At 37.5% G+C, this 18,310-nt stretch overlaps 1 protein-coding gene across 2 annotated transcripts in view; it reads left to right on the top strand.

The window, feature by feature from the left end:
* Positions 1 to 18,310, top strand: part of LOC104550109 (VPS10 domain-containing receptor SorCS1) — a 297,789-nt gene that overhangs the window by 158,179 nt on the left and 121,300 nt on the right. For both annotated transcript variants that reach the window (XM_062000965.1, XM_062000964.1), the window contains one exon: positions 17,209 to 17,367. In XM_062000965.1, the coding sequence (XP_061856949.1) occupies positions 17,209 to 17,367 (159 nt within the window). The remainder of the gene's footprint in view (positions 1 to 17,208; positions 17,368 to 18,310) is intronic.

Here is an 18,310-nt window from a genome sequence, read left to right as displayed (position 1 = left end):
AAGAGTGTTACAGAGTGACTCTACGTAGAAATTCAACCATTATACCAAAACTGGTAGTGAAAAAAAGTGTTTTGTGTTATTACTTGTCTGACTGCACTGAATTCCCTTTAAAAAACTGAAACAAAACAGAAAATAAAGAGAATTATTTATCATTAGAGGTGGATTTCTTTTCAGGCACATTTACTATGGTTAATTTGAGTTCATCAACTACAGCAACAAAAATTAAAAGCTAAGCTAATAACTTACAAGCAGATGCTAATTCCCCAATTGTTCATGCAATAGGAAACATAATTTGAAATGATTATGAAATTAATGCATTAATAAAAAAAATGCTTTGGAGAGAAGCAAATCAGATAAATATGCATAAAAAGAACTAGCTGTAGACATAATTTGTGAAGCTGTGTTTTATTCACAGTCAGAGGGAAAAATTAAATCTAAACTAAAGAGAAATTTTAAAGAACATTTCAGAATTATCATATAAGAAACCAAAATGAAACAAAGCCTGGAGCTTCATCAAAGCCAATGTGTAAAGTCTGCTTTGGAATGAAAATGTATGAAACTGTCATGTCCTATATTTGCAAAAGGAGTATTTCCTTATGTAAGGAAAAAATTCCATCTGTATGAGCGCATATCCTGGATAAAGATGACTCAAAGCCTGGAAGCAAGTAGATGGTAGAACAGAACTGTGTGACATAAATCTGAAAAGACTTTATACAGAACCATGACAATTGGAAAATTAATAGACAAGGTTGGAGCACTCTGTGCTGCCTTTGGTATTTTCTTCTGTAAGGGCATGCTTGTCCCCTAACTGTAGTCAGCAGTGATAGAACTTACTCTTCACTGTCTTCACATTCCAGAGACTAAGCTTACCTTTCCCACATTATTATTATTTATAGGATCTTGGATTTTTCTGTAACAGTCTTTTGAAATAAACTTTGGTGGCACAGGAGGACGGGCTCAACATGCTGCTTGAAATGTTTGGTCTGCTTTAATGAACCTTTGTTAAAATTACGGGGAATTTCATTGCTCACTGTCACCACTGAAGAGAACTCAGCACAAAATAGTTTTTCTGGTTTTCTTCTCCATTTTATTTTGATTACCATCACAGGGTGGGAAAATTATTCTGATTCACACCCTCAAGCAAGAGACTTCATTCATACTGGACTGTTGCCCCTGCACTATTTTATTTTTGTCTCCATACCTAAAAATCAAGAAGTAGCAGAACCATGTATAGCATGCCAAAGTTTATATTGAACTAGGAAATGTAGGCTCAGCTATTGTCATCATCCGTTGCACATATGTGTGTTGAAAGCAATCCATTTAATATCAAAATATCATTAGATTGTATAGCCACCTCCAAAGAGAAAAGACATGTAACTCTCAGTGCAGATGTCAACTCTCATGATTTTGTCAGGTATCTTATGATACGTGTCTTTTCTAAAGTTATCAGCTGGTAGAATCAAAAATAATTTAAATTATTATTAATCTTCCCAGACTTCAGAGTTCCACAGAAATGCTTTAAGAAGGAATGTAAACATTACCTAGTAGAACCTTCTTTCTTCACCCCAACAGCAACCAAAAGGTAAAGAAAAATCCTAAATTAAATGGGATTTTTATCATTGATCCTTTGGAGCCAAATTCTTATTTTTAAAGTAGTTAATTTTGAAAATAAAGTCCTTATAAAATATGTGAAGAGAATGAATTAAATAATTCTTCCACTAGCTGAAAAATGCTATTTATATATGTGAATAATTTTCTGCTTTTTTTACTGCATGTTAGTTTTTATTATCTTTTGCATAAGTTTCCTACAATTTCAGGGAAAAAGAAAGGCCTGAAATGTGACATTATTTTTCAGAGTACTGATAACCATCATGAAAAACTGTATTTTCCTCTTCCTTCTACCACCCAGAACATATATCTCGGGGAACAACTGAATACTCTGAGTTCTATCTTGTTATACTTTCTATTAAGGTTATAGTTTCTTACTTCAGAACATGAAAGCATTAGACACTAAAGGATCTGATGCTTGCCTCAGACAGGTATAATGTCACCAGCTGCAGTGAAGTCAGTCCCAAGAATTTTACCACTTAGGGAAAAACAGATGAAAGGAAAATATCGGTTTCTTACCAACCCTACCTGTTTCAAATAGCTACTATTCAGAGTTATTACTGGGTTTCAGCATTTCGTGAGCATCATTCTTGCTACAGGCACCAACTCCCCCATCCAAGAGCTTGTGCACCATTTTAAGTACTTTGGACATAATAAGCCATTTTTATTGAACACATTCAGATGGTAGATTTTAGGTGAAATAAGATGAGAGCACTTGTAAGGAATGGAGGGATAACAATCTTATGCAGAGACATGGAGATGAGCAGGTACAAATAATGTCCTTGAGACCAGCAGAGTACTCCTGCCAACAGTCTAAAGTACCCTCCCTCTTGTTTCTTCACTTTGGATGTGCTATCAAACACGAGAAAGAGCAAGAGCTTTTTGAAATATTGAACAGCACAGTGCCACACAGGCGCCAAGGCTGGCCAGAGGCAAGTGGCATGCCTTGAAACAGTTGGCCATGAAACAAAGCATTTAGTAAATTGACCATCTGTCTGAGCTTGGCATAACTGTGATATAGCAGAGATCATCAGCAGACCATCAACATTGCTGTTTGAAATTGTCTACTGTCTTAACATTTTAAAAAGATAATGGCTGCAACTCATCCTGGTTCCCATCTCCTCTTTCACTTTCCTGGAATATCCCCGACACAAGAAAATTGATTCCTTACTGTAGTGGAGTTGCAAGTAGTAGAGGCAGGGTGAAAGCCAGGTAGATCTGAAACAGATCTTTGAACAGACTCATCTAATGAAAGATGTTCCTGCCCATGGCAAGGGGACTGGATTAGATTATATTCAAAGTTCCCTTCTGACTCAAAACAATTCTAAGATTCCATGATCTCTGTTTGTCATTGCATGCAGTGACGTAACGTTGGGAGTGCAAGAGATGTGTTTGTGCTAAAAAGCTTGAGGTGAGACCACAGTCTTGTTACCTGTTGTGGCAGCATCTCCCTCCTAGTCCTCCCAATTGTTCTCATTTGTGGAAGGCCGAGAGAAAGCAGAAGGTAATTGTTCTTCCTCTAAGGGCAAAAACAAAACAATTTCCTTACCAGTCAGTCAGTCCATTTATCTGCACTCTAGTAGCCAGATTGTTATTACTGTTGCATCTCCTTTTCCGTGCATCTTTCTTTCTGTGATAACAGTTGTCTAGATGAGTCTGAGTCTTACTTGTAGTGGCATAATCATCCTTAATATGTCATTCTTTATACAACGTGTGTATATGTCTTGGGATAGCGACTGATGGGAGCCAGTGAACCACCCAAGAATATCTCTCCCAGGAAGAAAACCCTGATATATCAGGGTGTGATAGAGCTATAACTAGGCATTACATGAAAAACAGGAACATGAAAGATGAATATCAGGAGAAGCTTCCTTTATAATGAGATTTTTTTACTTTTGAGTCATTTCCCTTGTAGGGTTGATAAAAGATTCATTCAAAAGTTTGAGTGGTCATGAGACCTGATAAAAATAAACAGACTATAAACTCCTGAAATGTTAAATCTCTCAGGCCAGATAAATTCCTGGTTGCCTGTAGCCAGGGGTTAAAACCTATTGAACACCTGTCTGGCCATCAACTCATCTATCTTCACAATGTCTTAGAGATTTTTCCTGCCATAGGCTATCCCTGTTTATACCTTGGTAATGGGGCACACCAACTATCTATATTCAGTGAACACATATATATATATAAGCTTTACATCTTGGGGTGTATCAGTCACATACACTGTCAGGCTGCCTTTCAAGAGTAAGTTCAAGTACATTTTAAAGGATATTACAGGAAATATGAAATAAGATCATGTGAATTGTGAGTTTATTGCTAACTCACCCTTCAGGGAAAAATTGCTGCCTTAGTGTTCCTCTTTCCTCTGTCCCTTTTGTAGCTCTACTTAGGTTACCATACTTTTACTCCAAGACTCTCCTCTTGCTTTGATTAGGATTAACGACCCTCAGGGCCAAGTATTCGGGACTGGAAGATGCTGTTGTTTGTAATGTGCTTACAGTGCAAGTGGCTTCTTTCTTTTTGTGCCATTGATTGATTAGTGGAGTTTGTCCAAGTAATTTTCCCTCTTGATGTGTGCACTTTCCTTCTTTACCACAAAGTTGGTGTGAAGATTGACTAATTAATCTCATGAGATTCTTTAGTGAAAGGAATGCCTTACTGAGCAACAGAACAAAGTACAAGCAGTATGTATGAACACAACTCATTCCAGATCTCTACAAAGCTGAGATTTCTTTTCTCCTCTGAGCAAGTAAGACTGTCTCAGCTTAATTTTTTTCCCTGTTCAGTACAATGCAGAACATCTGTTGCAAAAGAACAGATGATTAATAATTAAAACTAGATTGCAGCATCCAAAGTAAAGTGCTTGTAGTACTGTAGGTTTCCTGAGTATTTTGTCTGTCTTTATTATCAAAATGCAATAATCAAATACAGTCATTGTTATGAGTTAGATTTTATTCTGGAATGGAAGTTTCTGCTATGTTTTACTTAAATTTTAAAGAATAGATTTTTAAGTTGTTTTCAGTGATAAAGCTTTTTGTGGCAAATATATGTAAAAGAAGAGAAAGCAATGTGTAATAATGATGAAACAGGAATAGAAACATTTGTTGCCATGTCAGGCTACTAAATTAAACCCAAACCAACTGTAGAATGAAGAGATAAGAATCTAGAATTTGGTTTGAGACTGAAAAAATGAGAAGTTTAATCTTTTCACATTCCTTCCTCTGGAACCGATTGTTCCTTAGCTAATTTTTATGAGTAAGATTAGGAGTTGAGCCTAACGAATTCTATTTTCAGCACTGCTATAGGATTATAGCAGGTGAAACTAGCCTTGGTCCTTTGGGCTCATACAGCACTTCCAGCTTCCAAAGCTTTTGCTATGTTAAGACAGACCTTTAAGTTAAAAGAAATATAAAATTGAAGGTAGTCTTGCTTGTTCTAAAACTGTCGTGGTAACCCTGGAAACTGAAAATTAAGATTCCACTGAAAAGAAACGAAATAGTTTCAGATTGGATGGGCCTAAAGAGTTTGTGAAATCTCCAACAATCTCCAATCTCCAATGTTTTTAAGTATTGACAGGACAAAGTCTTGAGAATCTATCTGTACCTCGATAAGAAGCAGGAGTTTGGAGTAAGAAAAATCCAGAGGTTTTTACCAACCTAAAATAATTTAAGTTATAAATCACTTTGTAGGTAAAGCAAAACTAGTTCTGGAACATCATGTAGTAATCTATTAAGTTGTATTAATAAAAGGTTTTCTTTATTGTTTTTAGGATTACATTTCTATTGTTGCATAAGGATGATGCAAATAAGAGAATCTTTATTTTCATTTAATTCTAGAGCAATGGAAATGGAAACTGCGCCTTTAAAAGCTAGGATTTAAAAAGTGATGCTAATCTTCAGGAACTCCTTTCTTCCACATCTCATCTTTTTTTTTCTCCTTTAGTTAAAAAAGTTCTTACCTCTAAGCAAGGGCATATATTTTAAGAGTTCACCCTAGCTGCTGGGGTTGCAATTTACTCTTGGGAATGTGAACATCGTTGGTATTTCTCTCTGCAGTCCAGCCCACAAGCAATGACTCAGCAGCACACAAAAAGACTGAAGGTGTGGCAACTTCTTCACCTTTAATGGAAAAAAGAAGTTGTTGAATCTTTTCAGGTCTAGTCCAAGGTAAATCACTTTTGAGAATGAGGCTTCTGCCGAAGCTCAGACACAGAGAGAAAAGGCTGTAGGTAGCAACCTGTCCACTTGATGAATGTCCCCACACTGATGATCTGGGAGTAATGAACCCGGGCTGCGCGTGGGTGCACTGCCCTCTTTTGGATTTAGACAGAAATAGGATCGGTTCCATCCCACTCAGTGCTTCAGATGTTTTCTGAAGTTCAGAGGGAAGAACAGTTATTATTGTATGCTGTTCTCTCAGGAAAAATCTTCTCCCCTGCACCTCTGGACTTGCTTTATATCTTCATCCTTATCAAGTAGGATCGGAAAAAAAAATGGAATAATATTTGCACAGATGTCACAGATGTCTTCATGAGCCTATATCACATTGACCTAATACTATACTTGGGACTTTGGTGCTATGAAAATTCAGAGGTGGAGAAACATCGTTAACCTGAGACTAGTCAAAGTAGAGAAAGCTGAGCAACAATAACAGCAGTTGATCCTTAATGCAATTAATACATTATTACTGATTGCATGTGCTATGTCCAGGAAAGAGAAGGTCACTAGTACTTATTCAGTGACATTGAGACAACAGTCACATATTAATGAAAACTATTGTGAAATACCAGCTGACTGTTAGATTATTATTATCACTGAAAGTTGTAAGAGTAAATGTGATTCTGGAAGTGTTCCTAAACATGGAAAAAGAAGTTTTTATTTAATTTGAATGTTTAGATATTGAGAGAATTAAAGCTTTTTCTTTTTCATTTATTACAAAATATTAATTGTGTTAATATAGGGAAGGACAACAGTGAGCTCCAATGACCATTTATTCACCTGGAACAATCATAAGTAAGTTCTTTAAAGTTCACAGTTATTAGTCAAAAACTTTTTACAAATTATTAAAACACACCTGGATAGGACTCTAAATATTGTGCTTAACCAGGAATGGGCTAGAGACAAAAAGCAGAGGATTTGACAATTTAAAGCAGAAGTGTTTAAGGTCATATTTTGCTTAAGTCCCATAATAGAAGGAAGACATTGTATTCAGCCAAGGAAGTCAATGAGTGATGTTATTCATTGCATATGGTAACAACTCTAGTTTCTAGAAATGTAATTTTCAAATATGTATTTGCTGAGACAGATGGTGATGTTTGCCATTTGATGTACAGTGGAGTATTTTCTAAAAACAGGTGAAATTACTTTTTTCTTTATTTCTATTTCTTTTTTTCTAATCAGCATATGTGTGCAGTGGGGTTTTCCAAAGCTTTTTGCTTTGCCACTTAGAATCATATGCTGTAAAAATAAGTAAAATCTCTCATACTTTTAGTATTCTGAAACCTTGAAACAGGATACTTTGTGTAGAAGAGGTGCTGACGACTTGTGTGTTTTGTGATAACTTGCACATGTTAGATGCATACAATTTGCTGGCTATGTGTAAAACAGAGACAGATATATTCCTAAGGTAAATATTTATTCCAAAGTTTCTCCTCTTCCTTTTGAGATGATTTTGGACTTTCATTGAATAATGGTAGTATACTGAGGCAATCATCAGATCTTTGAAAGTGACTGTTTATGTCCTTGTCTGAAGCTTGAATAAAGGGGAGTTATACGGTGTTTCATTTACCTTATAGCTTGTTACTAATACTTACATTTACTTTTTCTGGTAAAACAACCCCAGATGATTCCCACAGGTAATAAAAAAAATAGAACTATCATTGGCTGCTTTCTTTTGCAGTCACTTTTAGCCTATAATGAACTTCATTAATATAGAACAGGTAAATGGATTCTTCTTTTCCAGCCAGTAGCCAACTTTTTATTTCAAACCACATTCACCAAGATGCCAAATGCAATTCTCAACAGTTCTTCTATTAGAGACATTGCATAATCCCAGCTTTCAAAAATATTGGCAGGTAATAATTTTTCTCTCTTAACAGATAGTCCTTTGTCACTTAGTATTCTGCTGACATGAAATTGTCTTTTCACTCAATGAGCACTAAATCTTGTGTGCAAGGAAGATGAATTTACCATCTGAACCTTTTACCACATCATTTCTACTACGTTTAGCCAAGAATTAGGGATGGCAATGATGATCGAGGGACTGGAGCATCTTCGTTATGAGGCTGTGGAAACTGGGGCTGTTTAGTCTGGAGAAGAGGACACTGAGGGAGGATCTCATTAATATTTACAAATATCCAAACGATGGCTGTCAAGAAGTTGGGGTATAATTTTTTCCTATTGTATCTATTGATAGGACAAGGGATAATAGGAAGAAGCTGGAACAGCAAAAGTTCCATTCAAACACAAGGAAAAAATATTTCACTGTTGAGGTGAGGGAGCCCTGGCACAGGCTGCCTAGAGGTGTTGTGGAGTCTCCTTCTCTGGAGGTTTCCAAACCCACCTGGACACGTTCCTGTGTGACCTGATCTAGGTGAACTTGCTTCTGCAGGGGCGTTGGACTAGATGATCTCTGAAGGTCCCTTCCAACCCCTACCATTCTGTGATTCTATGGTAGAATCCTACCAGTTATGAACCTTTTGTGTGTTCTTGGGGAAAATGATGCTAGAGTTCACACTGTAGAGAATAGAGTGTAGAGAATACACTGTATTTGTATTGAGTCTGAATGTGAATTACACTCTCTGGTAATTGTGTGTATAGTTTTACTTGGGGAAGACTAGGTATATGTTGCTCTCATATAAGAGCAGCCTGATTTAATGAGTTTAGATTATATAGAATCATTGCAGTTGGAAAAGACCTTTAAGATTATTGAGTTGAATATGTCTTTGTACAAATAAGAACCCTTTTATTCTTAGCTCACTGAATTATAGTTGCAAAAGAACTTGTCCACAGGTCGTTTGTTGTATTAAAGTGGTCATTTCCACTTATATCTGAGACCATTCCAAATCAGTTCATCATTCAAAGGAATTTTTATATATTTTTGTTCATTGTTGAAAGTAGAATTTGATCGTTGAAGTCTTTGCCTACGAAATTACTGCACTTCCTGAGCTGAAAAGAACTTCTGGCAATAAGAGATTTTACAGTTCCTTGATTGAATTATTGGTGTATTATTTTAATAGTATCTTAATGAAATTGCTAAGCAACTAACCTTGTCTTTTAGTTGGTGTTAGAGACAGTTTCAAAACTGTCAGCTCTAATTCATTTCATGTTTTCATTTAGATGCTAATACTGTTAGCCAATTTATTTAAAGCAGAGACTTGGGCCAAACTTGGTGGCATTATTCATAAGCGCAGTTCTACAGCAGTTGATGTTAGCCCGTGAGTAAAGCTTGTTAAATTTCACTTCAATCTCCTCTTTCACTATTAATATCCAAATAAATGCTTAAGTTATTTCTTTTTGGTAATTTTGTCTGTAATTTATTTATTCTTGCAACCATTTACTGCTTCTAGCAGCTCATTGCTGTAAAAGGAGTTGGTCTAAATTGCTTTGCAGTAGTGCTACATTTATTTCAGAATGTCACAGACAAAGCAGTTCCTTTCTTTGGCTTGTTTCATTTTGTTTCTTATTCTAGGTCTTGAAAAAGCTTAAGCAAATACCTAAAGGGCAGATGTCAGGAGGATGGAGCCAGGCTCTTCTCAGTGATGTCCAATGATAAGACAAGGGGCAACAGGTACAAGCTGGAACATAAGAGGTTACTCAACTCATCCAGGCAGCCTGTTCCAGTACTCCCTCACCCTCACAGGGAACGTAAGATAATCCAAAGAAACACAAGGAAAATTTCTTCCCTGTGAGGGTGAGGGAGTACTGGAACAGGCTACCTGAATGAGTTATTGAGTCTCCTTCCCTGAAGACATTCAAAACCCACTTGGACAAGTTCTTGTATGACCTACTCTAGGTGGTCCTGCTCTGGCAGGTGTATTGGACTGGATGATCTTTTGAGGTACCTTCCAACCCTTAAGATTCTCTGTTTCTGTGATTCTGTAATGAGCTAGTTCAATTAGTTGAAATCAGGGAATGTTGTTTCAAATGCATACATGAATTGCTGAATCTGGAGACTCGGGTTCCTTCTTTACACCATCTTGATTCCTTGTAAATGGCAATCCCAATTGAGAAGTGACATGGAAAGTGGCAGAAAATACATTTCATTATGCTGAGACTCCATAGCACTCACATTCTTGCAATCAGTTACTATGTAAAGAAACCAAATTTCACAGCCTTCTGAAAATTATGTAACTATCATGCAGAGAAGCTGGAAGAAAATGCTACTGTTTAGAGAATTTAAGTAGGGAATGCCCTGCTTTTGTTAAGAGTAGGATATTTTTGGTCTTCCTTGCTGATTTCCTGCTTTGCTTTACTTCACTCTTATTTTCACAGAATCACTGAATCTCAAGGGCTGGAAAGGTCCTCAAATGATCATCCAGTCCAACCCCCCTGCCAGAGCAGGACCACCTAGAGTAGGTCACACAGGAACTCATTCAGGTGGGTTTTGAATGTCCCTAGAGAAGGAGACTCTACAACCCATCTGGGCAGCCTCTTACAGTGCTCCCTCACTCTCACAGTGAAGTTTTTCCTTAGGTTTCCTTGGAATCTCTTATGTTTGTACCCCTTGCCCCATGCCCTATCATTGGACATAACTGAGAAGAGCCTGGCTTCATCCTCCTGACACTTACCCTTTATGTAATTGTAAACATTAATGAGGTCACCCCTTGGTCTCCTCTAAGCTAAAGAGCCACAGCTTCCTCAGCCTTTAACAATAAGCCAGGTGCTCCACTCCCTTCATCATCTTTGTGGCCCTGTGCCAAAGTCTCTCCAGCAGCTCCCTGTCCTTGAACTGAGTGGCCCAGAATTGGACATGATATTCCAGATGCTGTCTCAAGAGAAATGTTTCTTGTTTCACATGGGTCACCAGAGTTGGGTCTATAGATGAAGCATGTAACAGATGAGGAAAGTGAGTGTTCTTTCAGTAGATTTGACCCAGTTTGCATTTCATCCCTGTTTCCAGTCAGGTAATATAACTTAGATCTGTTATTACATCTTGTGAATGAAAGAACATGTAGATCTATGAAATCTGAAAAAAACCCAAAAGCATAGTATTTCACTGATACTGTGTGTTTTCCTACAAAGTGTTAGAGAAAAGTTGGTCCAAGGGGAGAAATGGGAGGCTAAAATAAAAAACTGAAAGCTATTGTGGGCTTATTTCAACTAGGCCACTAAATTTAGCATTCAGGGCAGTTGTATAAGGGTCATAATTCTATCTGCAGAAGCAAGAAGCCTCTTGCAGAGCATTCCTAGGTTTCTTTGTGAGGACAGCAAAAACCAACATAATTGTCAAGGGCAATTTGCCATCAGAAGAGTTAGCATCAAAAAAAGAGTGAAGAAAGTGTGGGCTGTTTAAGATTCATAAATCATGTTTTGTATCTATTTGTTATTTCTTGGAAAAGTAAATAAAATTTATCCCTTTTCAGGGGATAGATGATTAATGGATGCTTTGCATTAAACCACTGCTGCATGTAAACCCCAGCTGGGCAACTAAGCATGACACAGCTGCTCACTTACTCCCCCCTCATCCCTCCTGAACTCCCGATAGGATAGAGGAGAGAATAGGAATAGTAGAAGTGAGAAAATTTGTGGCTTGGGGTGAAGACAGTTCAATAGGTAAAGCAAAAGCCATGCACACAAGCAAAGCAAAACCAAGAAACTCATTCAGTGCTTCTCATCGACAAGCAGATGTTCAGCCATCTTGCAGTGCTCCATTGTGCATAACAATGACTTGGGAAGACAAGTGCCATCACTTTGAATATCCTCCTTTCTTCCTTCTTCCCCCAGGTTTATCTGCTGAGCCTGATGCCATAGGGCATGGGATGTACCTTGGGTCAATTGGCCTGACTGTGTTCCTCCCAGCCTCTTGTGCACCCCCAGCCTACTGGCAGATGGGATGGGGTAAGAGGCAGAAAAAGCCTTGGCTCTTTAAGCAGTGCTCAGCAACAAACAAAACAACTCTGCATTATCAACACTGTTTTCAGCACAAATCCAAAACAGCCCCATACAAGCTACTATGGAGAAAATGAACTGTACCCCTGTCAAAACCAGCACAGTTGACTTCATTGACTATTTTTTATAGAGAAAAACTGTAATCCTTCTGAAACATCAGGAAGTGCAGCATGTGCTTTCCTTGCCTGCTGTGAATAAGAAGATTCTGATCATTGCTAAGCAATGGTCTGAACAAAGACCAATTACTTTTGCTGGGAAGTACAGTCTTGACTTCTCATTTTTTTGTTTATCATAAGACAACAATAAACTAGTCCTGAAGCACTCTAAGGTTGGTCTTCTTTTACTAAGGGCTTCTACTGGAATTAATAGCTTTATTTTGTAATGGTGGAATGAGAGATAGTTTAAAAAGTGTCAAGATAAAGATGATGGGCCCAATTCTTCACCTAAGAAGTGTGCATCATCAGAGCAGAGGGGCAGAATCACGTCCATCAAACTGCTTACCAGGCTTATTTTGATGCAGCTCGAGACATTTGGTTTTCTGGGCTGCGAGCTCACATTGCTGACTCATGTTGAGCTTTTCATCCAAAAAGTCCTACCACTCTCAAGTCCTGATAAGCAGGACTGCTCTCAGTCCCTTCATTCCTCAGCATCCCATCCTGCACTACTCAGCTTGATGTCATCTGCAAACTTGCTGAGGGTCCACTTGATCCCACTGTCTGTCACTGATGAAGATATTAAACAGTGCTGGTCCAAATATGAACCCCTGAGGGACACCACTTGCCACCAATCTCCATCTGGACATTGAGCTGTTGACCCCTACTCTCTGGATGTGACCATCCAACCATTTTCTCATCCACTGCACAGTCCACTCATCAAATCCAAATATCTCCAATTTTGAGAGGTGGATGTTGGGAGCTACCATGTCAAAGGCCTTACAGAAGTCTATATAAATGATATCTGTACCTTTCCCCTTGTTATGGCCTCAGCTGTGCTTTATATCTCACTCTTGATAATTTCATTTATAGCTCATGAGTTTTGTATTATGACAGAGTGAATAATTGTTCTCTAAGCATTTCCAGGCCAGTCATAGTCTTGTAGACTTTGGTCAAATTGCCTTTCATTTATCTCTTTTGAAAGTTGAATAGTTCATTTATTTTCTACTTGTATGAAAAATGTTTCGTAGCTCATTTCAATCACTCTTACAGCTATTAGGCATTTTGTTCTCTAGCCTTATAGCTCTTTTAAGATGAAGAGTGAGAACAGCACCCAGTGTTAAAGTTGTGGCAACACTTTACAGTGGCCCAATCTCTCCTAATAATTCCTACCTCTGTAACTGAAGTTTTTGGATTAGATCTGAGGACTGAGCTCTTATCTTCATATCCCTCTTCACTGAAACCCCCAGACTGCTTTCCTGAAAGGAATTACCTATTGCTTTTTTTTTCCCCCCATGTAGCATCACTGAATTTTACCTTTTACTGCTCATATACTCAGTATTGTGAAATCCTTTTACAGATCTTCATAGCTGGCTTTTGTTTTCCTCATTCTGAATACCTTACCGTCATCAGCAAACTTTGTCACCTATCTTTCCTTCCTTCTTTCCAAATTGTTATTAAATAAATTAAACAGAACAAAGCATCAAGGAAATTCCAAATAAACACCTCTCTCTGTTGTGGAAACAGGGATTTTTCATAAAGTTTGATGCTGATCTTCTAACCATGAAATAATCTATGGAAAGGTCTTTTATGACAATTTCTGATCCTTGACAAGGGAAACCTTCAAAAATCTTATTAGACTTCATCTGCTAGGTGGTCTTTCCCTATAGGCTCTAAGAACCTGGATAGATTTGAGATATTTTTATATGGTAAAGTCATCTTGATTCCTCAACGATGCCCAGAATATACTTGTCCAGAAACAAGAGTTAGCTGGGAAAGCAGTGATATTTTGTATTAGGAACTGTAGAAACAGAGCAAGAAGATCACTCCTTTGAGGGACTCACATTTAAGGAAATCCAGAATGCTTTCTACAGTGAGGTCAAAAATTCTAAAAATAATTTCTTTCAATTATCTTAGATATTAAAGTTTATGACTTATAAACTTAACTTATTTTGTCATTGTTGCTGGTTTTATTTTCTGTGCTTTTTTTGACCAACACATCTGTGTTTGCTTTTATTTTCTATTTTAGCAACTGCATCAAGTCAATGGGTAGGAGACTACTTCAAAGCAGAAATTGGCTTCATTTATTTTGAAGGAAATTCTGAAATGTATTTACTTTGTGTTTCATATGCTTCCAACAACAAAAACATTGAAATGAATTGTACATTCCCTCATTTCTCATTTATGCTGCAGGCAACGTCGACAATAAAATTAAGCTAATGTGGCTGCAACTATATGTATTGCAGCTCAGAGGAAGTGGGTTTGTAGAATGAAATGGTTGATGTTGAGATGACATCTATCTGCAACACGGGCATTTTGGAGGCAGAATGTCTGACTCTAGAGCAGTCTCCTGATGCTGCGAGCTAAATGTTCAGTAGTGGTCAAGACACATTAGATGATATTTATGTTCTGATTTTGCTTCCATGAAAGGGAATTCAGTGCCTGTGCTCTGAGATCACTGTGATGTGAGTGAGAACATAGTATGCAAGAATTTGCTATAGAAATTTACTCATGACATTTGGGAGATTCTTTTCAGAATCCTGATCTGGTCCATGTAGACTCCTCTCTCATTTTGACATATTTTTTTTCTCATACAGGTATAAATTTCTGCTATTTATCCGATAAATGTTTTCTTTTGGACTTTTAATTCGTATTACTTACATGCAGATGTGTTTTAATTAGATTTACTTTTCTTACCTTGTAAGAAACATAGTGCTCTGACTATGATATGAGCCATGACGCTTAGCCAGCTCTAGCTTGTTTTGGTTTATGGTATCTGTGCAAAGTGATTGAAAATACAAGGTGGAACAGTGGAGCAGACAATGCTGTCCTAAGTACTGCAAGTTGGTTTCACAGTTAACAATCTTACTGTTGGCTAAAGAATCATCTGTCAACTCCCTCCCCCGTCTCCAGCTCTCTGTATGCCCTTGTATAAATCTGCAGCAGTTCTGCACAGCTCTGCCACATCTAAGACGATATTGACGTTGACATATATAGTAAAAGTGATGTATCCTGAAACACTTCCTATGTATAGAGTGGCTGGCTATCACAATGCAACAGCTTAGGCTTCTGGAGACTGTAGATACCTGAAAACACAGAAGTAATAGCCCAGGGTGGTAGTTAGCAGATTAAAGCCAAACTCAGCAGTGCTGGCACTTAACTTCTATTGATTGAATGAGGAATTAGGTGCTTCAGTGCCTCAACAGTTTGTCCCTCAATTGCCTTTCTAAGAAATGGAGATAGGAGCACTTTCACACTTCAGAGAAGTGGCCTGACAGAAAATGTGTTAAGGCAGTGATGTGCTTGGATGTGACAGTGATGAGGTCAGATGAGTACTTTGTGCAGGTAGAAGGAGATCTGTGAGACTAGATCAGATCTTGATAAACAACCTACCTTAGAGGCACAATCCAAAGTCAATGACAAGACTCTTATTAACTTCAGGGAGCTGGGATCAAGCCCATTGATTTGTGTTTATTTCTGCTCTATTTGCTGTAGTCCAAATTAATGCTGCACTGTGATATTTTCAAATACCAACATAAAATCCACTGAAGAAGTAGTAATAAAAATAGGAAAATCATAATTCTTGAATCATAGTACTGAACTGATAAATGTTAACCATAGGAACTTGTTCCAGAAAGAACTGATAAACGTCACAATTTTTGACTTCAGAAGCTGGATGGGCTACTTAGTGACAGTAGATGACTTTTTGATTATTAATGCTTTCTGTGTAGCTTTTGTCCTGCATTCTTCAGTTTAGAACTGACACCCGTGATATACTTGATGTATTTGAAAGTCTTAATTAAAATAAGAATGTTTAATTCTAATTGCACATGTTTTCATCACAAGATTTCAAAGTAAATCAGAGATGCAAAAGGAGACTACCTTTCTGCTACAACGGAAACATTGTTTTATGCTAGACATACAGTGTGGTAACATAACTAGTCTATAATCACTCAGAATCCTAAAATTCAGTGATTTTGAAGAACCCCAAACTTCCAGGTAACAAGCCAAATTGTTATGCTACCAAAGGGTTTTCTAGAGATAGGTTAAAAATCTCTGGCTGTTACCCAATAATGAAGGACATTTCCTGTGTGTGTTTACACTTTCACATACAAATAGTTCTTTAGCCTCTGATGTCTATCAAGACTTATAACACTCTATAATTCATAGGTAGTGAGTTAAGTTGTATCTAATTCTGCCTGTCTTAATGAAAGAAAGAGAAGGAAACAGAGTGTATTAATTTTGCAGTGCCCAAACTCAGATAAGAATTTGCTCTGGGAAATGCCAAGTGTGGACTCTTTTATTTCAGGCTTGTCTAAGAACAGATCAGTGTTTGCCATTTGCAAAGCAACAGCAGCAGCAGCACTTTAAACATTTTTTAAAAAGCTGATGATTCAAGACTTTAATACCTTCCCAGGAAAATATTATTTAGAACTTTTTATATTTGTCATTCATGGTGCCTCGTTCTCACTCCTTAGGGGTATTACTTCCTTGGTTGCTGAAATACTAGAATGATCTCTTTCTACTGCTCAAACATATATATTCTCTCATGCAGAGACACTAGAGGGGTATCTCATTATTCTCTCTCTTTCATCAGCAATGCAGACCAATTAATGCCACAGTTAATGGGGAGAAGTAGCTACAACTACAGGCTGTATATCTTTTGTCACTCCTAAACTAATACTCTTGGACAAAGCCATAAAGCAACTTTACTATGCAGAGTTTATTTTTGATACACTAGTAAATCTGTAACTCATAGGACCGTAGAAAGTGGAGAGGGAAAGGACCCAGCATGTTATCAAGTGTGTTTTCCTGCCAAGGCAAGATTGCTTGTTGCAGACAGCCATGTTATAACATTTCAGGCAATGAAACTGTCTTCTCTGAAAATTCTGCCACAGTCTAACAAACCTCACCATAGAGATCTTTCTGTGTGTATGTGTCTCTTCTCTCTCTTTGTCTCTCTATTTTAGTTAACACTTAACTGTGACAGATCATTCAGGAGTACCCTAGCAAGTCCACTGTGGCTGTTTACAATCTGTGTTAAAAATGTTAGGTTTGATTTTTTAGATAACCAAAGCATACCTTCATTTTGGTCTCTTTTAACTAGTGGTAAATTCATTCTACCTATTTGATCATATGTTATGTGTTTATATAACACACATATACTGAAATATACTATTTTCCTTACTGAAAAGTTGGTTGTGCTTAGTTTTGACATTACAATGAAACATTTTAAAATAGATATATTTAATAAGCTTATTTGAAGTTCCTAGTAGCATACTGATTTTTACATCTGATTGCTCTTCTCCATTGTATTTTCATCTTTCCTTTCCATATAGATAATGCTGCTGACTGATCCAGAAGTTGAAAGCAGCTTATTAATCAGTTCTGATGAAGGCGCAACGTATCAAAAATACCGTCTCAACTTCTACATCCACAGTCTGCTTTTCCACCCCAAGCAGGAAGATTGGATCTTAGCATATAGCCAAGATCAGAAGGTAAGAATCTCTGACTGCATTTTGCTTTGTTTGCTTAGGAAGAACCTAGGGTTTTCACATTTCTCTGTTCCTCATCTCTCTATGCAACTGTCGCAGGACATTCAGGACACTCTTTGGAGTGGTACCAGCACAGTCTTTGGAAATACAAAACTGATATTTCCATGTAAGAAACACTGAGTAAGCCTCAATGTAACGGGCAAAGTAAAGAACATGGGCACCTACTGTATTCTTGGGTCCTAGCCCTCTGTGACTGACCTGTCAGTCTGCGTTTATTCATCAGTCCTTTTGGCAATGTCATGTGACAGGCAATGGGCAGAGCAAATTGTTAGAATCTTTCATGATAGTGATAACAACCTCTAATGAGACATTTTTATCCTTGTACTTAATAATTCTCTTGTTTCATCCTAGCACCAGCTCCAGGAACAGTGTAAGACACGCCTTGTTCCTATCTGGTTGGCATATTTTTAAGTAGCCTTTGATTTTCTAAGAGAAGAGTAGTGGTGAATCAATTTCGTTTGAAGTCCAGTTCCTTCAGTACAAGTAATCCATCAGCTGAAGAAATATACTATGAAGTTTGCCTTGATTTTTTGCTGCTCAACTTGAGACAACAGAACAGGACTTGATTTTAAAGACCTCATTGTTAGATTTTTTTGAAGATCAGGCACATCAATACTCACAAGTCATTTGTCTTCCAATGGAAGACTTTGTAGAGCTCAATCTGTTTAGTCTATGAAAAAGCAGCTTGAAAGGAAACTATGTTGTGAATAACTATCTCCATGGGGGACCACAAAGCGTTATGAATAAGCATTTTGATCTAGAAAAAAAATTTCCAATGAGAATTAATGACTAGGAATCAATGTCAGATAAACTCAACTGTGAAGTAGCTAGACATTGGAGCAAACTGCTCTGAGAAATGGCTGAGAAATGAGTGATTTCACATTCT

Source organism: Colius striatus, chromosome 8 (genome assembly GCF_028858725.1).
Source record: "Colius striatus isolate bColStr4 chromosome 8, bColStr4.1.hap1, whole genome shotgun sequence".
Taxonomy (NCBI): Eukaryota; Metazoa; Chordata; class Aves; order Coliiformes; family Coliidae; genus Colius; species Colius striatus.
Note: the sequence above shows the minus strand (reverse complement) of the source record. Positions and strands in the feature narration are given on the sequence as shown.